Below are 21,905 nucleotides of genomic sequence, written 5' to 3' on the forward strand. Positions count from 1 at the left end.
CGGGGCACCACATTCAAGAGGTGTGGGGGTTAGATACTTCCCCTAGCTGAGGAAGCACATCCAGAGCTTCAGAGACATCCCAGTTGATATCCTGGACAAGCCCCCACTTGTAACGCCGACAGACTCCAGTCATCAGCAGGCAGAATTGAACCTGGGACCTCTGAAGCTTAGTCCATGTGCCTCTACTGCATGATCTGAAAGCCACATGGCTGTTAGCTAAGACTGTAGCAGACTCATTCATCTCTAAGTGCTCTTGGTGCCACTACATGGGAGAGAGCACCACCTGCAGGGTTACACTCACAACACTCAACACAGATTCTTTACAAATATGTTTCACAGTGATTTGATGACCTAATTTAAAGATTATTAACGGAATGTACATTTCAGTGCTTGGATTTGAAATGTCAGAGTTGAAGAAGAAGATGAAGTTTGTGGATCAGAAATACACAGTAGAGGGAATTTCTACAGAAAACAGGGTCAATTCTATCTGAAACAGACAAAGACTAATTCCTTTCACTTTTACATTCAGAAATAGTGAAGGGGAAGTCACTTGACTTTGGGTATGTGCGTGTGCATGTGGAAGTGCCATTGTTATCTTTTCCAGGAACTGAACCCACTTCCTCTAGAGCTTATAGTCTGACTCTCTCCTGCCTGAGCTAAAAGACTCAGTTCCCTTAGCTGCAGCAGATTAATAGGCACATTAATGGATCATGCATAGAAGAGGGGCACACAACACACTGAAGAATAGGTTACACATACAGAATATACATACGAACTTAAGAGAAAGTCATGGATGCAAATTAAATGTTGCCAAAAAAGCCAAACAAAAAGTAAACCTACTTCACAAAAATGGCAAAATCTTAGCGCTAAAATAGGCAAATGCTCATATATATATATATGAATATGAATAATATGAAAAATATGAATGTTTGATGTGAATGTTAAAAGCAAAGGACTCCATTTTCAAACTTTTGACTGGCTTTAAAGTGGTATGTTTGGTTTTAATTCACTCATTTCATATCAGTTTTTGGCTTTGGTTTATGTCAGTTGAATCACTTTGGCCATAGACATTTCAGACTTGTAGGGGTTATGCAAGGTGCATAAAAATTGTTGATTTTGTTGAAAAAAAAAATTAATTTTTTAAAATTTAAATTGTAATGATTTTCTTTTTAAAAATAAACCTCTTTAAAATGAAATCTGAATTTAATACAGAATATGTTAAGGCCTAAACTTATTATAACATTAAACTTAAAACATTTAAATAAAAAAATAAATAGGCTGAAGCCGTGAGGCTCTATCAAAAACTTTGCCTTAAAAAGCTGCTTTGCTATGTAAAGATGACTCAGGGGGAAAACACCTAACTTTTGAGGTCAAGTTTTATAAATATGGCACAATGTACTGTATTAAGGGCTTGATTTTTTGAGGACCCAGCAGCTGTGCTACTGGTTGCAAAAGACTGGCAAAGTCATCACAGGCATTGGGACCTGGCCTCTGACTCCAGGAGATACCATCATGTATCTTATCAGGATCATCCACTGAGCCCACCTCGGTGGTCTCATTCTCCTAGTTTATAGCTTCTCCCTCCCTAAGCTCTGACTGGCTCAGTTCTCAAATTACGTAAGAATGACTCCATCCCCCATGGAAAATTACTCTAGTTATAGTGTGCCCTCCTACATATCAAAAAGATGTACCAAATCTAGTGTAAAGTCTGTATTTAGTTGTGAATCAACATGTTTTAATGGTTATATCAGCCAATGAGAATGCATCTTTCTTTAGAAATAGCTGAAGTACAAATGGAAAAGGTGATTAAAACTGATGATTTAAATCTAGGTTTTCCACTTGGTGATTTAAATCATAATTTTTAACCGGGTTATGTTAAACCTCAGGATCCATATTCTGCCATCTAAACAAATGTCCTGATTGGCAGAAGTGCTGAGCACCAGCACTTCCATCTGAAGTTTTTGGGAGCTCAATATCTCTGAATTCAGTAGTACAGCCTCTGGGTCCCCCACAGGATCAAGCCCAAATTAAGGCACTCAAGTTTGCCATTATGGCAAAAGTGATTCAACTGATCAAAGCAACCTGAAGTTGGTATGTAAGGAATAAAAATTAGAATCAAGTCTAAATCTTGTCAGTACTCCACTTGGTAGTTCATGTTTATTTTATTTTAATATCTGGAGTGTGTTTCTTTGTATTGAGGATTCTTTGTTGCTCTTTCTCCAGATGTTCTGACATTTTGATTTACCTTCTCTGTTACTGAATTTAGGCTTCTCTGCCAAGTCCATAGATGATCTATTTTTATCCCTGTGAGTTACTAATCCAGTCCCTCTAAAGAGTAGATTTGTTGGAAAGAAGACTGGTGTTGCCTTGTCTCAAAGCTACGCACACCACTTGGGAAATTAGCTTCTTAGCTGACCTTCAAAGTGAGTGAGAATAATAGCCAGGCGATTCAACACCGTTTGGGTTTCATTATCACAGCAGTTCATGTCAGATGGGGTGCCACTATCTTAGAACTTTGTTTTTTTCCTAGTAATTACAGGAACCATTTACTGTACAAAGAAAATCTGCAAGGTTTCTCAGCTTTTAGGCATGATAGTATTTCTAAATTTCATGTCTCTTGAGGAAATGATAATTTGCAGTGTGAATGACTACATACCATTTCCTCCATCCTTCTGCCAAAAAAATCATTCCCATGGCCTCTGTAACCATCATTTTTTCAGTGGAACTCTGCATAGATGGCTTAGGAATGGAATTGGCAATTTTAAAAGGAAGAAAGGAGAGGCATGCAACCAATATGTCACTTAATTTATAGAAAACGATCATTCCCATTAGGCCAACATTCAAAGCTCAGCACAGAATTTCCTCATTTGGCAAAAGACCCTAGGTGTCATAGATTAAAGAGTGGACTCTTGCTCTCAATAGTTATTTGTTTTGGCCAGACAATTTTTCGTCGTTGTCAGGTAAGAAATACTGAAGTTCCCAGATGTCAAATGGTATAGTGGAGGGCTCAAAGCTACATGGCAGTAGTCTGACAACAAAGACACCAGAAGTGTGCAATTTAACAAAATGCTAATTAGTTAGCTGGTAAATATAAACTGGAAGCACAGACAAGGTGTACTGGGAATGCAGGGGATTTTCAAAAGCATCTATGACCTCGTCTAGACTAAGATAAAAGGTGTGATGTTAGAACATGTTAATTAATGTTCTAATTAACAGACATGAAGTTTAGTATAGATAAGGCAGTATGTACTTTAACACATGCTAAACTGGTTGAATTAAAGCCTAGGCTCCACCCTAATTTAGTTTGGCCACATATTAATGTCAAAGGCAGTGGGTGAAATCCTGGCCCCTTTGGAATTAACTGAAGACTCCCATTGACTTCAGTGAGGCCAGGGTTTCCTTCAGAGTGCTTTGTCAACACTAGACATTTCAAATATGTAGTAAGAACACTTCAGCGAATGCATTCCAACATTACACCTTTAAACCTTAGTCTGGACAAGGCCTAAATGAAACCAGTGGAACTTGTCATCCTAAATCATGTAGGCCCTTTTAAAATCCCACCCACAGGATTGTCTCTGAAGTAACAGTATAAAGTGCTTAGCTGTGCAACAGACACAAGCTGACATCATTTCTCTGCACTGTGGGCTGAGTTACATACAGACTCCTACAAATGGACTTTCAATTTAGACATCACCTTCCAATAAAAGTCTCTTGCATAGCAGTAGAAATTCCACTTCTTATTAATAACAGGTGTTTATTTCTATCGTATATTTCCAAAGCATCCATCACCACAATGCAACTACATGCTACAAACTCTTCAAGCTGCCTCATTTCTATAGTTCGTGTCATATCTATCCAAAAGTTTCACATTCACTAACTATAGTCTGGCCAACCCCAAACATTCAAAAATTAAGACAAGCACCCCCCAATAATCAAAATAATAAAATCAAGGTATTAAAATAAAATTTGATTGTTCTTTTTCTTTGCCCTTTGAGCCTTTAAGGTTTCACTTTTTTCAAACTTTTCTCTAAAAATATGCAGGCTAGAAACTTGACTGACATTTTTTAAAAGTGAGATTTGTACATAATCACAAGTGGAAGGCAGCTTGGGTGAAAGTGATCATGAAATGATAGAGTGCATGATTCTAAGGAATGGAAGGAGGGAAAACACCATGATCAAGACAATGGATTTTAAGAAGGCAGACTTTAGCAAACTCAGGTTGTTGGTAGTTAAGTTCCCATGGGAAGCAAGTTTCAGGGCGAAAATGTTGGAAAGAGTTGGCAGTTTTTCAGAGAGACATTATTAAGGGCAAAAGAGCAAACTATCCCACTGTGTAGGAAAGATAAGAAGTATGGCAAAAGATCACCCTGTCTTAAACCAGGAGATCTTGAATGATCTGAAATGCAAAAATGAGTCCTACAAAAAGTGGAAACTAGGTCATATTACAAAAGATGAATATAAACAAACAACACAAGTGTGAGACAAAATTAGAAAGGCACAAATGAGATTAAACTAGCTAGAGACATAAATAGTAACAAGAAATCAGTCTACAAATACATTAGAAGCAAGAGGAAGACCAAGGACAGGGTAGGCCTGTTACGCAATGAGGAGGGAAAGACAATAACAGAAAATGTGGAAATGGCAGAAGTTCTAGATGAATTTTTTGTTTCAATTTTCACCAAAAGGGTTAGTTGTGATTGGACATCTAACAGAGTGAAAGCCAGTAAAAATGAGGTAGGATCTGAGGCTAAAATAGGGAAAGAACAAGTTAAAATTACTTAGACAAATTAGATGTTTTCAAGTCACGGGTTCTGGTGAAATACATCCTAGAACACTCAAGGAGCTGACAGAGGAGATATCTGAGCCATTAGCAATTATCTTTGAAAACTCATGGAAGACAGGAGAGATTCTAGAGGAGTGGAAGAGAGCAAATATAGTGCCAAACTATACAAAGGGGAATGAGGACAATCTGGGGGATTACAGACCAGCCAGTTTAACTTCAGTACCTGGAAAGATAATGGAGCAAATAATCAAGCAGTTTGCAAATACCTAGAAGATAATAAGTAAATAAGTAACAATCAACATAGATTTCTCAAGAACAAATAGTGTCAAACCAAACTAATAGCTTTCTTTGACAGGGTAACAATCCTTGTTGATGGGAGGAAGCGGTAGATGTGGTATTTCTTGACTTTAGTAAGGTTTTTGATACGGTCTTGCATGACATTCTCATAAACAAACTAGGGAAATGCAACCTTGCTGGAGCTACTATGAGGTGGGTGCATAACTGGTTGGAAAGCCATTCTGAGAGAGTAGTATCAATGGTTCACAATCAAGCTGGAAGGGCATATCAAGTGGGATCCCACAGCGATTGGTCCTGGGTCCAGTTCTGTTCAATATCTTGAAACATAATTTTGATAATGGCATGGAGAGTATACTTATAAAGGCTGCAGATGATACCAAACTGGGAGGGGTTTCAAGTGCGTTGGAGGATAGGATTAAAATACAAAACAATCTGGACAAACTGGAGAAATGGTCTGAAGTAAATAGGATGAAATTCAATAAGGACAAATGCAAAGTACTCCATTTAGGAAGGAACAATCAGTTGCACACATACAAAATGGGAAATGACTGCCTAGGAAAGAGTACTGTGGAACGGAATCTGGGGGTCATAGTGGATCACAAGCTAAATAGGAGTTAACAGTGTAACACTGTTGCAAAAAAAGCGAACATCATTCTGGGATGTATTTGCAGGAGTGTTGTAAGCAAGACACAAGAAATAATTCTTCTGCTCTGCACTGATCAGGCCTCAACTGGAGTATTGTGTCCAGTTCTGGTGCCACATTTCAGGAAAGATGTGGACAAATTAGAGACAGTCCAGAGAAGAGCAACGAACATGATTAAAGGTCTAGAAAACACGACCTATGAGGAAAGATTGAAAAAACTGGGTATGTTTAGTCCATGGAAGACTGATGGGGGACTTGATAAGTTTTCAAGTACATAAATGGCTGTTACAAGGAGGAGTGAGAAAAATTGTTCTTGCTATCCTCAGAGGACTGTACAAGAAGCAATGGGCTTAAATTGCAGCAAGGGGATTTAGGTTGGACATTAAGAAAAGCTTCCTAAACGTGAGGGGAATGAAGCACTGGAATAAATTGCCAATGGAAGTTGTGGAATCTCTATCATTGGAGGTTTTTAAGAACAGGATAGACAAACACTTGTCAGCAATGGTCTAGCTATTACCTTGCCTTGTTATTGCCTTGAGTCCCTGCACTCCAGGCAAAAGCAACGCAAGGTCCCTTCCAGTCCTACTGAGGTCCCTTCCAGTCCTACACTTCTATGATTCTATAAACAGTCAGACACTTGTGCAGCACTTGCCATCTGAGGACCTCACAACACATTAGAAAAGGTGGGTAAAAAGTCTTATCCCCATTTTACAGATCAGAAAAATTAGGTGCAGAGAGATTAAAAGTGTTTACAAATCAAATCAGCAGCAGAGCTGGGAACACAACCTTGAATAAGGTGTGAGTACCTGCACAGAACAGAACTCAGGTCTCCTGACTCCCAACCCTGTATGCTGACAACACATTACATCCTGGAGTAGTGGTGGTGCTGAAAAAGCAACAAAACCCACATAAAACAAAACAAAACAAAACAGACACTTAGCTTTTAGCTGCATATGTCACTAGGAATAAAATTTTCTAAAGCATCTAAGTCACATTTTCAAAAGTGATTTATGCATTTAAGAGCCTAAGTCTCATGGAAAATCAATGAAATTTAGGGTCCTAAGTGCTTAAATCTCTTTTGAAAATTGGGCTTTGGAGCCTACATCGCTTAGGTGTGTCTAAAAAATTTGTTCCACATAATGAATACAAATAATCTGGCACAACCACGCCCCTTGATCATCATAAAATTACAGGAGAATTTCAACCTATCGGAAACCTTGGAAAAATCAAAAACTGTATCCATGTATCCGATTGCTTCACTTCGTTTCTGCACTTACCACTCCCTCAAACAATATCTCACTTTTTAAAAACATTCTTTGCTCAGTTATTTATTCATACCTATGTCCCACATGCAATAGGTCCCAGAAAAACCAGCTGTTGAGGCGCATCATGTCCAGACCTCATTAGGGAAGGATGAATAATGACTTTGTAGTATATTGACAATATATATATGATGAGATAGATTAACAGTCCAAGAGAAGGGATTGGGTTTAATCAGTCTCAACACATTTACTGCTTTGTATACTGGAGAGATTATTCCCTTACCACGCACCTGTTTGCTTTATTGCTGATATACAGTATGTATCTATTTCCCAATAATGACCCAGAAGATATTACAAGAATTAACACTTCCCTGGATTAATTTATTGCTTCAAGAATAATCATAAGGTGGTATTGCTAGGGAAATTTTTTTCCAAGGCGTATATACAATTCAATGCAAGCCATTATACTAATACAATGTTAACTTTGAGATTTAAGTGCACAAAAGCCAGAAAACTCAATTTTAAGGATTGCCGGGCAACCATCTCTCTGCTCGCTGGAGCTTATGCATTTTGCTTCCATCTTTCATTACAGGGTTACTTAACAATGAGTTATGTATACTCTTGCAAATGCTTCAAGAGAAGGCCGCATAAAACTCTTTCTGAATTGGGCCATGGTGAGTTAGTGAGTGTGATTTAAGCACATGCTCTGTTAAATCACATCCTAATGGATCATATCCAGTAACAGTGAATACTGACCTCCTCTTTAAAGGTTCCAGCCACAAGAAGGAAGAGTTTGTTTTACAGTCACTCTCTCCAGCCCTTCTTCCTGTAAGCCACTGTGGTGGCTACCATATTGTAATTGATTCATCCCAGGATATGCTTATGTACCTGCTAAGCATTTATTTTTGTTTGTTTTGCTTCTCAGCAATACAGTTCTATGAGCAGCAGGATAGATGACAAGGTTAAGATGCACCATTATGACTGGACAAGGGTATTATGTATTGCTCACTAGAAAGTTCTGAGCTCTACAGAGAGAATATGAAGGTACTGATTAGGCCTCTGTCAAGTATCAACTCTGTTCTCTTGCACTTTCCTCTCTCCCTTCCATCCACAAAACAATAAAGAAACACGTTTGTCTGGAACTACCATCCTATCTTTGTCCACTCATCAAATTCAAGTTTTCCCTGCCCTCTGTCTCACTGTGTCCACGTAGAACAAACTCTTAGAGCTAGAGGCTAGTTCAGCATCTGTGCCCGCTGGAACCCTTGGCTTTTCTGCTGGGACTGCTAACAAGGGTGCTACTTCACATCACTTGGTGTAGTGGCCTTTGCAATGTAAACTCTTGTCCCGTAGGAAACAAACTAAGATCACTTTGCAAAGACCACTGAACCACTGCAATGACTTAGTGATAATGATTTGGATTGAAGGTGAACCAGTGACCTACTGTCGAGGTGAATGTTCTGCATCCTAGTACTGAGTTATCAAGTTCCCCCCATTATATATTGTTTAACTGATTTTTTCTGCATGATCTCTGATGGCCAAGGCAAAGAACATCTTTCATTCATGGGAGGTTTAATAGTGTGTATGTTTTTGTTGCAGTGCTGTTAGTAAATTATTGCAATTAATACCATTGTTAAAAATATCTTTAAAATACATGGCTGAATGTTTAGTTTACGTGAACGTGAGGAACTAGTTCACTGGCTTCAGGGGACAGTTGGGCAGTTGCTGTGCAAACTTCCCCCACCTCAGCTCTGCCAACACATAGGCCAGCAACATATAGATTCATAGATATTAAGGTCAGAAGGGACCATTATGATCATCCAATCTGACCTCCTGCACAATGCAGGCCACAGAATTTCACCCACCCACTCCTGCGAAAAACCTCTCATCTGTGTCTGAGCTATTGAAGTCCTCAAATCACGGTTTAAAGACTTCAAGGTGCAGAGAATCCTCCAGCAAGTGACCCATGCCCCATGCTACAAAGGAAGGCGAAAAACCCCCAGGGCCTCTTCCAATCTGCCCTGGAGGAAAATTCCTTCCTGACCCCAAATGTGGTGATCAGATGAATCCTGAGCATATGGGCAAGATTCACCAGCCAGATACCCAGGAAAGAATTCTCTGTGGTAACTCAGATCCCACCCCATCTAACATCCCATCACAGGCCATTGGGCCTATTTACCAGGAATATTTAAAGATCAATTAATTGCCAAAATCATGTTATCCCATCATACCATCTCCTCCATAAACTTATTGAGTTTAATCTTGAAGCCAGATAGGTCTTTTGTCCCCACTGCTCCCCTTAGAAGGCTATTCCAGAACTTCACTCCTCTGATGGTTAGAAACCTTTGTCTAATTTCAAGTCTAAACTTCCCGATGGCCAGTTTATATCCATTTGTTCTTGTGTCCACATTGGTACTGAGTTTAAATAATTCCTCTCCCTCTCCGGTATTTATCCCTCTGATATATTTATAGAGAGCAACCATATCTCCCCTCAACCTTCTTTTGGTTAGGCTAAAAAAGCCAAGCTCTTTAAGTCTCCCTTCATAAGATAGGTTTTCCATTCCTCGGATCAACCTAGTAGCCCTTCTCTGTACCTGTTCCAGTTTGAATTCATCCTTCTTAAACATGGGAGACCAGAACTGCACACAGTATTCCAGATGAGGTCTCACCAGTGCCTTGTATAACGGGACTAAAACCTCCTTATCCCTACTGGAAATACCTCGCCTGATGCATCCCAAGACCGCATTAGCTTTTTTCACGGCCATATCACATTGGTGGCTCATAGTCATCCTGTGGTCAACCAATACTCCAAGGTCCTTCTCCTCCTCTGTTACTTCTAATTGATGCGTCCCCAGCTTATAACTAAAATTCTTGTTATTAATCCCTAAATGCATGACCTTACACTTCTCACTGTTAAATTTAATCCTATTACTATTACTCCAGTTTACAAGGTCATCCAGATCCTCCTGTATGATATCCCAGTCCTTCTCTAAATTGGCAATACCTCCCAGCTTTGCATCATCCGCATACGTTACACTGCAGTCCTGAGACTCTCTAGAAAAGAGACTGCCAAGCATGCCATCCCAGTAGTGGTTTTGTTATTGGCACCAATAGGAGCTAGAACAGCCCTACTTGGCAGAGAGATCCCAATGGGAGCATGGGATAAGTGATCCAGTGCGAGCATTAATCTGAGTTATGGTGTTATGTATGAGCTGCGTGTGTTCTCCTTATGCATCTGTGAAAATGGGCCACTTGGTTCCTAAAGTTTGACAAGCCCTAATATATTGTGTGGTTTGCTGCTAATTTGCGGCTTCTCCCTCTGAGCTATTTCAAGTTGAAATCTTTGCAGAAGAGCATCACAACAGCAACGCAAAGCTCTGAGCGATGAGATTATATTGGAGCATGAATTCAACTTTTCTCAGCAGGAATTGAGCATTCGGCAGAAGTCAGGTAATAGATCTCATTTGGAAGAGGGGAGGCACTAGCAGGTTTCAGTGCTTCCGCTGGATAACAGAGGGCTGCATGGAGTGAATGTGACAACTTAAGTAGTCTGAAAAATTTCAGAGCACAGCAGCAGTTATACATGAAGATACATGCACTGAAAATTTGCACTGTTTTCATATCCATGTGCAAGTCAACATAGCTTTTATACATTTAAATATGCCAGGGGAACTGTCTGTTCAGAGGAAAAAAATCTACCAAGTTAAAATGGTTAGCAGAGTGTAGCAAGTCCCAAGCGTACAGGACATTGCATGATACTGCATTGTCTGCTGACTAAAATAATTTGGGAATTGAAGCATGTCACCCTGATCACACCTGCAGCAGCATCTCATGTGCGTATGTGTGCGTTAAATGGAGACGACACATTACGCAAGTTTTTGAAAAATGGAGACAAACTGCAGGTACAATTTATAAATGTGCAGGTCCTGGCAGGTGGCACTGGTTGGGTACTATGGTATCACGACATGTCCCATGCGCACAGTAAGTGTAGGTAGTGCTGCATGAGGACCTGCTCCCCAGCCAACTTTGTGGATTTCTTCTTCTGAATAGACAATTCCCATCAAAGGTTTTACAGGTTTTAAAAGCTTTGGGTTTTGTTTGTAGAGGCAAGTTGCCAGTCTTCAATCTGCCTTTCCAAACAAACATTCAGCTCAGCAATCAGATGCGGGAATGAGCAGTAAACCCAGAGCGGCAAACATAGCTAGTGTGGGCAGGCTCTCGGGAATTGCACAAGTCAAAGGCCCTGGGATCCTGCAGGACAACCACACTTCTAGTGTCCTGGTGTAGTAGTAAGTGTCTCACGTCAAAGCCTGTGGCTTTGTATGGCAGATGTCACCACAGAGGCTCGGAGCTTAACTTTTGCCATCACTCTAACTTCACTTCCACTATTTTTTCCATGCTCATTGGGACAGTTCCTGAACCTTATCCACAATGTGACTAACAGCATGTATGCTGGGGAAGTTCAGCGGGAGGAAGGAATCCTTCCTCTTAGGCTACACTGACCTGTGGTTCACACTGCAGCCTCACAACTGGTGTAGTCCTTGTGGCTGTTGTGTTCCCTCTCACGAGACGAGTCAGCTAGTGCGTCTGATTGGGGTGGAGACAATGGATCTACAACAAAGTCCTCTGCACTGGAGCAGTGGGAGGGCCTGAGAGCACAAGTCTATGGCATACACAGGTTGATGAGCCCTTGGCTGGGCTCACTGCATCCTTCCCTTTGTCCCGTACACAAGACTAACACTGGTTCCTCTGTATTCAGCACCATCAGAGAAGGCAGATTTTATCCTTATGGAAGCTACGAAACAGCAGATGCTGTTGCCTACAATTAGGCAAATATGTTCTTGTGCAATTTCTAGACCATGGCCATACAAAGAGCCTTTACTGTCTGGGTGAAAGGGAGGTTCCCAAAACCTGTATCTGGTTTCTGCACACTTTTCAGCACTCCCCACAAGTCCACCTCTACGTCACCTAGCCCTCACAAAATCAGCCAGGGAACCCAAAGACCCACTCCCATAGGCAAAAACATCCCCAGAAAGATGAAAGCTACACACTGAAAGGTTTCTTTTCCACCAGAAGTGACCTTCACTGATAGAGTCTAGTGTCTTACTAACATCCTGCTGAGTTCCTGGCTAAGATTTACAGAGCCATCCACAAAAATGAATTAAAAGCTAGCTAGCAGTATTACGGCAGGAACAAATCATAAATTGAACAACACAGAGAAATTTTCCACACTTTTCTCTCACACTGCGGTAGGGAAATTACTCTCTAGGGAAGGCAGCTTTTGATCAACTTTACTTGTCATAACACAGAAGCAAATAACACAGTACTTTGCATCATTGCTGATGCTTTGGATGTGTCACCTTTATACATGCAGAGATTGTATATTCTTAGTGTGAATCCATTCGGATTTTGGGAGCAGCAGATTTATTTGCAAACACTGCCATTATCTCCATGGTGATGCTGACAACAATTTTTAGTTTTTACACTGATCTCTAGGATTATAAATTCACTTCTACTATAAATTAGCTGCTTGGAAGGACACCCTGCAACAGGTTTCTTCAGGGTATCATTCCTACCTTCTGCATGCCATTTTCCAAAGGTATTAGAATGCCTGTCACATCTGCCTACTCACAAAGCTTTTCCATAGAATTACCATGATGAAATGAGCTATTGACAGGGGTGGGTGGGTGATCAGAGGAAACAGTGGGGACAGGAGAGGGTGTTATCTTCAGATCAAACTATTGCACAGTGAAGATGTGTCAGAAAGGTCTCAAATTTCACAGGTTAGAAATAAAGATGTCCAATATATGTATATTACTAGCTGTTCTAATAGTTTGCACACTGATAAATTAGGAAGCAACACCACAGCTGTGCTGGGACGGAGGTGGGGTAGATAAATTGGACCATTTCACCATCTGTGATTTTAGTCCACACCATTTGTTTTCACTGCATGAAAAATGCCCTTTACATGCTGTACATGTGTAAACTAATGGTTCAGGCCAAAATATGTCTTCTTTTGCAGAAAGCTAGGAGAGGTCTGCAGTCAGGTTGGAAATGCTGCAATCTCAAGTCCAAAGAGTTTTCATCAGGTCAGCCTTTGGATGGTGGAGGAGGAGCTGCATTTGCTCCACTGTATAGCAGACAGGAGATAGAGACCTCTAGCCCCAGGGATGCTCTGAGATCCATGGGAGAAACTAGCAGATGGATGCTTGGGGCATTCACATTAAAGCTATTCTCAGTGCTAACCTCAGGTCCCCTCTTCCTCATGGTAGCAGGACACACTTATGACAGGATCAGATTTCTCTTACATGAGGAAATCCCTTTGGGTTGGAGTTGGCCCTTCCCCACCCCACCACGTTTCCCAGAAACTAAGTATCCCCAAACATGCAGAGTTGTCATGAAACAGATTCTAGGATTGGAGGTGAGGCTGTGCTGACTGATCCCCCACCATTGCCACAGACTGTCGTCAAAGGAGTGAGTTTCCGACTCCTTTTATCCTCTCCATAGCACAAAGTGCAGAGATAATTTCACCCAAGGGCCAAGTTTTTTTTTAAAAAAAAAGTGCTCAAATTAGGACCTTACACCAATACTTGGGCAAAACAAGTGGTCTGATTCTGAAAATTGCTCAGCACCCAGCAGCTGCTGGTAAAATTGAGATTTTAATTTTAATTTCAATGGGCTTTTGATCAGAGCTATACATCTTCAAAAGCACTGTATAAACATTAGCTAACAAACTGTTTTCTCTAAGAATAGAACAGCATTGGTCTGTAAGACTAGGACCCTACTGTGGGTAGGCTTGCAGAGGCAGGTCTACAGCTAGTGCTAATTGAAAAGGAAACCCAATGGAAAGGGTGAAATCTGAAAAAATAAAGTCTGTCTGAAGATGTGACCATTTGGGGCCAGATCCTCCCCTGAAGTAAATGGGGTATAGCTCCACTGAAGACAACAGAGTTGCATAAATTTTCAATAGATGAGAATCTGGCCCTTTATTTTTTACTGATCTTGATTAATCTAAATTTTGAACAGTCATTTGCATTATACCATAGGTAAGCATTTTCGTTTTTTAAATGTTTATGTCTTTTAGTCTATTCTGCACTAGAAAAAGCAGCAACATTTCAGCCAAGCCAGCAGCAGATGAAACTTCCAGCGTAACGTTGTTAATAAAGGATGTGATTTTCAAAAGCTCCTAAGCGATTTAAGTCCCATTAAAAGTCAATGGAACCTGTATTCCTGTGATTGAGCTGCTTTGGAAATACCTCCCAAAGTGCTTCCCATATCTGCTGGAGGCTGCTTTCAATAGGCTATATCATTCATCATAAGGACTTCTACATAAAATCGATGATATGAGAGGAGGCCCATGGTATGCAACAGAATTTTGTTTTACCCATCAAGACATTGATCTTTAAGCCTTTGTTTGCATTGTTCTGGAGAGACTGGACACGTTACTAGTAGGACAAATACTGAACATCTGAACATCATTTTATAGTATATATGCAAGACAATGTTCATCTAAACCATAAAAGCCATGTAAAGAGACTTACCAATGTATTTTTCTTTTTTTCCTTAATATTTTTGTTGCCAAAAAGTCAAAAGTCTTGCCACTTGTATAATAATAAGCTTTGACAGAGAGAGAGAATATCTGAAATATACAGTAGCTTATTCTGAAAAGCTCACTCATTTTACAGTATATGGAATGTAATTGTCAAGAAAGTGAAATATGTATAAAAATAGGTAAAATCCCTACAATATTTTGCTGAATTATATATTCCTCTTGCCAGGAAGGTTACAGCACTCTACAGTATATGTATGAAATGTTTGTTCAGAAAGTTAAAAAACACTGTTACCTTGGTGAATGATATATTAATGTAGGAATGCATAATCAGAACTGATGCTCAATTCTGCTTCGCTGGTGCAAATGACCCAGACAACCATCACCCACTTTTGTTCAAAACAAAAATCAACCCCAAAGATTTTTTTTTAAGGGGCCAAATTGAAATTTACAACCAATAATTCCTCTGGAAATAGAAGTATTTTCTTTCATTTTTTTCTCCCTCTTTCCAGTTTGTTTACTGACAGCAGTCACCCACCTTTTAAAATAATTATTGCCTGACATTAGATAGAGCTTTTACTGCTTGTCCAGGACAAGGCAGTGAAATAAAAAGAATATCCAACTTTCCTCTCATGACCCAGTTCTGGGCTTGTGCTTTTTTGACTAGTCTTTGATCTGCAGCAGGCCTCATAGGCTTGTCTCCCGAAGGAACATGGTGCCAATGTTGTAGGAAACCTTTCTCACTCTGGCAGACGAAATGGAGGGCTTTGGCGGCTTCTGACCACTTGTGACCTCCAGGAAGTAACAGATCCCAGGGATTTCCTTTGGAAAGTTGTCTGGAAGCTCTTCACGGGACCGAGGGATAAAGGTAAAGTTTTCTTCCTTTTTCAAAAGCCTAGGAAAAAACAAAGAGGCAATCAAGAATGATGTGGCCTGATAGTCTGAGTAAATCTTTAAAAGATAGTTCCTGTGCAACCCCCAGTCAGAAACATCCTTAAATTATTGTGTGAATATTAACCAATCACAAGCCAGAATCCTGGTGTGGACAGACCTCAATATTGATGCCAAATGATATTAATAAAATGATAACTTATTTTGTTTGATGTTAGGTCATTGAATACTAAGATATAGCTACAATTATGTTATAGCCAAGATACTTGAAAATATAACAGTATTTGTATGTGTTTAGTTAGTTATGGTATAAAACGCTGGCTGAAGAAATTGCAGGAGGTTTCTGCTTTCTGTCCCGAAGGACAAGCTAATGTCAGAAACATAACCCCTTCTTAGCCATAAAACCATGTTTATTACCCTCAGTACTATACAAACTCAGAAAATTGTAACTCTAAGCACCTTGACTCAAGAGCAAACAAACCATGTAAAACATTCATGTTTTAGGGGGAAATACTGATTGCACAAAGGAATACAGATTTGAGTTATCAGAGCAATAAGTCAAGAGGTAAAGTGGGTCTCTATCAACCCGCACGCTTTTGCGAGAAAAACCTCTTTGCTTAGGTCTTTAAAACTTTAGAGAAAAGATACTGGAAATACTTTAAACCTACTCTTTATTTCATAAATGTTGACATGGCGAACACTTTGGTGAAATGCATACTTGCAAATATGTTAGCTAAATGCAAAACTCTGAATATAATTTCCTAATGTCATTTCTATGTAAATGGTAAAAAGCTTTTATGTACCAACATGGATTCTAATAACCTAAACTAATTACTAATGTAATAAGCCATTTACGTATAGAATACTTATATTAATGGGAAATTAAGTAATTACTGGTAATTCTCAAGCAACTCCCTCACCTAACTCAGGAAGATGAAGAATCATCTCTCCAAAACTGTTATAAAGAATCAGCAACTTCTTTAACAATTATTAAGTTAAAGATTTTAAAAATTATTTAATTTTAAAGGATTGTTTTGAGAACTAAAATCATTTCTATAAATAATAGGAATGTTTGGACTTTTTGAAAACAGAATTTAATTTCCTGTTGAACTCGAATAAAATTGAAGGAATAGCTCTGAAAATGGATTGAGTAAAGAGAAGGTAAACTCTTAACTTTAAAGGGTTATCTGGAATGTTCCTGCCACAAAAATAACAGGCAATTTGAAATGTTTCATTTTCTTTGAACAGATGACAGTCAGGAGATGAAGGTGCCAGCTAAGACAACCTTAAAAAGCATGAAGCCAATGAAAGAGTGACAACCAACTTGGAATCTAAACAAAGCCAAAAGAGTCCTGTTTTTATATAATTTCATGAAATGAAAAAGGAAAAGAGTATTAAAAACCCTGCAGTGACCACTCCTCACACAGATACACCCTCTGCTACCCTGTTTAAACAGCAAGCAATTCACAATTCATCCTGTCCATTTCTACAAGAAAGCTACTACACAGACAAGAACAGAGAAGACACAAGAAGAAACCATCCAAGGAAAAGTTCCCCAAAACTTCAACATAGATTGGTGAGAGTGCTTACTTTGTGCATCTATAAACTCTTATTATAAAGACCAAAAGGAAATTCCAAATGAAATTATTTTGCCCATCTATATCTAAGATTGGCTACAAAATAATTTGTGGGAATCAGATCTTGGTCTCAACTTACCAAGAGAAAAGTGCCCCATGAAAGGCTGGTCCATTCTTAAAGGTGTAATCTCTGCTAAAAGCACTCCAAAGAGAAGCATACAGAAGAAATTGTAACAGAAGTAATCAGTTTATAATTTGTGTTGTTTTCTTTAATATCTCCCCTTTCTTTAATAATAAAATAGTCATGGTAAATAATTGTGCTTATTTTGCTAGGTCTCAATCATGGGGTTGGCTAAGGTATGTAAAAGTAACCCTGTGACTGCAATAGTAGAAGTCACACCACTGAGCTGGCAATAAAAGAAACAATTCGAGGTGGCCTGTCATTTCTTGTTTCTCTAAACTAAAGACTTTTAATATTTTCTATTTGTGAGCTGGGCTCTGCCATAGTGGCGGTCAACATCTCAACAGCCCATTTCTGTGGGTAGAAAAGGAAATTCTGCATGCGCATTAATTTCTGCAAAATTCTGCATTGCACAATGGCACAGAATTCCCCCAGGAGTAATCTACTTTCCTGTAGCTATGGCCACTATGCCCCAGGCAAGAAGGGGCAATGGTACAGACGTGCCTATACTGGCTTTTTGTCATCTGAGGTTTCCTCCCATAGCACAGAAATCCTCAGCTGGCCAGAACTGCAAGCCTTGTGGCCCCTTTGTCAAATGACTTTCCTCAAATAAGTTATTGATATAGAAGATATAGTCCCAGAAAAATAAAGAAGTCTAGCACTCCTCCCATCCCCTGCCCCAAGACTGAGTGGGAAAAGAGAGAGTAGTAGGTAACTCCAAGGAAGAATTTTAACAACCACCATCATCACAACAGCTCAGACTTGTTCTATAAATCATCTTCCTGTTATATTCAAGCTAACAAAGACAGTGAAGAAAGTGGAATTCAGCCTTGCAGGGTTCTGAAGAACATTACATTGGAGTCATGGTGAATTCTTAGAAATAAGAAAGCAGCTTGTGCCTTTCCCTGCCAGGATATTTATTATCTCTCTGAAAGCCTTATCCAAAGCCCACTGAAGTCAACTGAAAGAATCCCATTGGCTCCAGTGGGCTTTGGAACAGGTTCTATATTCCCTTCTCTTATTGTTCCCAAAACTTAGTCATGGGAAGCTGTAAAAGGAATACTGCTCCAGGTGAATTTTCCAGGCTTCCCAGCACATTCTAAAACTTTCCCCTTGTCCTGAAATCCCAGAATGTCTATTATCATGGCTCACAAGCTGCCCCTTGTTTGGGTTTTGTCTGAAGGACGGATCTCTGCTCTAACTACTTTTCCTATGTGCATCTGAAGGCATTTTCCTTCCATTGCTTTAGAATCAGGCTGGTTACAAATCTAACCATGTTTTTGCCTTCAGTCTCTGCTATGGTGCTTGTTATCTGGTGGTTTGCGTGTCATGATCTGTTTTCCAAGTCTTCAATTCTATGATCAAAATACTATAATCTTTTCTGAATTGCTTGAAAGCCTGTGCTGGCCTCTACAGAGAAGACTTTCTCCTTTAATTTCAGCAATGCTTGCAGTAAGTGTTACTAGCTTTAAATCTACTGGTTTAATAGATTGCAGGAACTTTTCTCTGGCCCACAGATTTCCCACCCAGATTTCTGCAAGCAGCAGCAGCTCTTGGAATATTCTCAGAGTGAAATCTGCAAGCTCCCTCTGCTCAATCCTTGCTGAATTCTGTATATTCACTGAAAAGCACTTGGCTTTGTTGAAGTCAAGGGCTTCCTGCCTTGGAGTCATTTTAACTTTATGGGTGAGTTGTGTAGTCCCAATGACCTTTCACTTGTGGTTTTAAATTAAAGAAAAATGGTGCTTTTAAAATATTAATGTAGAAATGAGCAGATTCGAGCTGGGAGAAAATCAGTAGTGGTATATCTTGCATCTTGTGTTGCCATTTGGGCCTTGATCTTTGCAACTTACTATGCTGTGTTTAACCTGGGTTAATGAACACCCATGTGCAGGACTGGGGCCTTACACCTGTGCAAAGTGGGTGAGAAATGTTACAATTTTGAGTGTCAGTGATGGCACAAGGTGCAAAGAAATGAAGAATCAAGCTCCAGAAGTTATGAGCTGGTGCAAGTTGCTGGAAATTGCAAGTGGAACCAATAGGAGGGTGTTAAAAAGTGTAAGAATTAGCCTCACCAGTTTGAAACTTATTTGTTTCTTTAAAAAAAGAATAAAACTAGACCCTCTAAGCCACCATTACTCCGCTCCTGATCCTGAGGATAGACACTGGTCTCCAGCAGAAGCTAAAGGAGCCACAAAACTATTGTAATTTAATACCAACTGGAACTGTCCCCTAGGGATGTTCTACCAGCCCAGGACCACCAGGGCACGCTACATTTCAGCTCTGCCCTATAAAACCCCCTGTGCCAAAGTGGAGGTGGGCGGATAAGGCCAGCTACTTGCCTTTGCCCTATTTGAGAATTCAGGACTTCTCAGTCACTTAGCTGAGACAGCTTTCAGGACCCTCTGTGCTGACGGAGGAGCACAAAAGTGACTTAACCAGAGTTGAAGATCTGGCCCATGGTCTCAGAAAATGCAACTATTTCCTTATTCCTTTACGTAATGTGTGGCCTAAATCAGTGAGAGAAGAGTCATGCACTGAACTGTTGCTTAGATAAGACATTGCTTCAGGTTCTGAAAGTTAAGCCAAGAACTCCTCCTTTAATGTACACACACGAAAAAGAAAGTCAGAAGCAATGTTTGACCCATGGAGCCCCCCCACACCTCAGCTTGGGAAGTGAATGAGATACAAAGAGAGAATGAGTAGCAGGGATGACGCTTTGGTGACATCTGAAGAAACCAGCATGGCTGAGATGTGGTTTCTAACTCCTTTTTTAATTTGGATTCTACAGTTGTGCTATTTTGCAACCCACAGGTGTTCATAGAATCATACAATATCAGGGTTGGAAGGAACCTCATGAGGTCATCTAGTCCAACTCCCTGCTCAAAGCAGGACCCATCTCCAACTAAATCACTGTTAATATCATTCTAATAGTTTTTTTACTAACCCCAGTTGGGCAAATGAATCTTTTTTTAGAATGTAAAAGTAGAATAAGTAGCATAAACTGCAATTTAAAAAGATTTTCACTAGAGTGTGGTGCAGAAGAATATTTCCTGCCACGGTCTCTTGGGAGTTGGAATGTTATCCAAATAAAGGACATTTGGACAATCTCCAAGAGCAAGAGGTTAATAAAAATAGGTCACATAATGTAGGACTGTGCAGTATATCAAGAGTCATAGTTGTGCATAAATTACCAAATAGCTGCATTGGGATTAGGTGATTAGTCACCAGTCACCCTGGCACCACTAATATCCACTGGGCGTTTTACTGAGTCCAAGTCACAGTGCTGGCTCTGTGAGTCTGATAGCACAAACCATTCCTTCAACTGGCAGCTTAAATTCTACATAAAGCTATTCTAGCCCCAGCGTGTGTCATACTGACGGGGCTGAAGTTGATATACAACCTCAGTGGTTCAGCAACATCTATTTACCGACTCTTCTGAAAATACTCCAATGCATTTCTCCCTGCTCTCCCTTTTATTGTACAAAACGCTTTTACAGAAGGATTTTAATAGATGAAGATGGTGGGTGCCACTCAAGTACCTGGGTACATACCACACCCAGGTTGATGTTTAGACCTGATCACGCAAATGCTCATGTGAGTTGCTCAGGACTGGTCCCTAATTCTTTTAGCAAAGCTTTTGATATAGTCTCCGACAGTATTCTTGCCAGCAAGTTAAAAAAGGTGCATGGAAAGCTGACTAGATTGTCAGGCTCAATGGGTAGTGATCAACGGCTTGATGTCTAGTTGGCAGCTGGAAACAAGCGGAGTGCCCCAGGGGTTGGTCCTGGGGCCAGTTTTGTTCAACATCTTTATTAATGATCTGGATGATGGGATGGATTGCACCCTCAGCAAGTTTGCAGATGACACTAAGCTGCAGGGAGAGGTAGATATTGCTGGAAGGTAGGGATAGGGTCCAGAGTGACCTAGACAAATTGGAGGATTGGGCCAAAAGAAATCTGATGAGGTTCAACAAGGACAAGTGCAGAGTCCTGCACTTAGGAAGGAAGAATCCCATGCACCATTACAGGCTGCCGATTGACTGGCTAAGCAGCAGTTCTGCAGAAAAGGACCTGGGGATTACAGTGGATGAAAAGCTGGATATGAGTCAGTAGTGTGCCCTTTGCCAGGAAGGCTAATGGCATTTTGGGCTGCATTATTAGGAGCATTGCCAGCAGATCGAGGGAAGTGATTATTCCCCTCTATTTGGCACTGGTGAGGCCATATCTGGAGTATTGCATCCAGTTTTGGGCCCCCCACTACAGAAAGGATGTGGACAAATTGGAGAGGGTCCAGCAGAGGGCAACGAAAATGATCAGGGGTCTGGGGCACATGACTTACGAGGAGTGGCTGAGGGAACTGGGCTTATTTAGTCTGCAGAAGAGAAGAGTGAGGTGGGATTTGATAGCAGCCTTCAACTACCTGAAGAGGGGTTCCAAAGAGGATGGCGCTTGGCTGTTTTCAGTGGCAGCAGATGACAGAACAAGGAGCAATGGTCTCAAGTTGCAGTGGGGGAGGTTTAGGTTCGATATTAGGAAACACTATTTCACTAGGAGGGTGGCGAAGCACTGGAATGGGTTACCTAGGGAGGTGGTGGAATCTCCATCCTTAGAGGTTTTTAAGACCCAGCTTGACAAAGCCCTGGCTGGGATGATTTGGTTGGGGTTGGTCCTGCTTTGAGCAGGGGGTTGGACTAGCTGACCTCCTGACATCTCTTCCAAT

General features: G+C 40.4%; 2 protein-coding genes across 2 annotated transcripts in view; both read right to left on the bottom strand.

Annotated features, from left to right (window-relative positions):
• MSANTD4 (Myb/SANT DNA binding domain containing 4 with coiled-coils) overlaps positions 1 to 21,905 on the bottom strand; it is an 804,538-nt gene that overhangs the window by 429,987 nt on the left and 352,646 nt on the right. The gene's annotated exons all lie outside the window — the stretch shown is intronic.
• The window catches only part of GUCY1A2 (guanylate cyclase 1 soluble subunit alpha 2), a 275,143-nt gene continuing 266,873 nt past the window's right edge, over positions 13,636 to 21,905 (bottom strand). Inside the window, exon 8 of the mRNA XM_073320048.1 lies at positions 13,636 to 15,429. Within this exon, the coding sequence (XP_073176149.1) occupies positions 15,222 to 15,429 (208 nt within the window). The 3' untranslated portion in view covers positions 13,636 to 15,221. The remainder of the gene's footprint in view (positions 15,430 to 21,905) is intronic.

The sequence above is a fragment of the Lepidochelys kempii genome, chromosome 1 (genome assembly GCF_965140265.1).
Source record: "Lepidochelys kempii isolate rLepKem1 chromosome 1, rLepKem1.hap2, whole genome shotgun sequence".
Taxonomy (NCBI): domain Eukaryota; kingdom Metazoa; phylum Chordata; order Testudines; family Cheloniidae; genus Lepidochelys; species Lepidochelys kempii.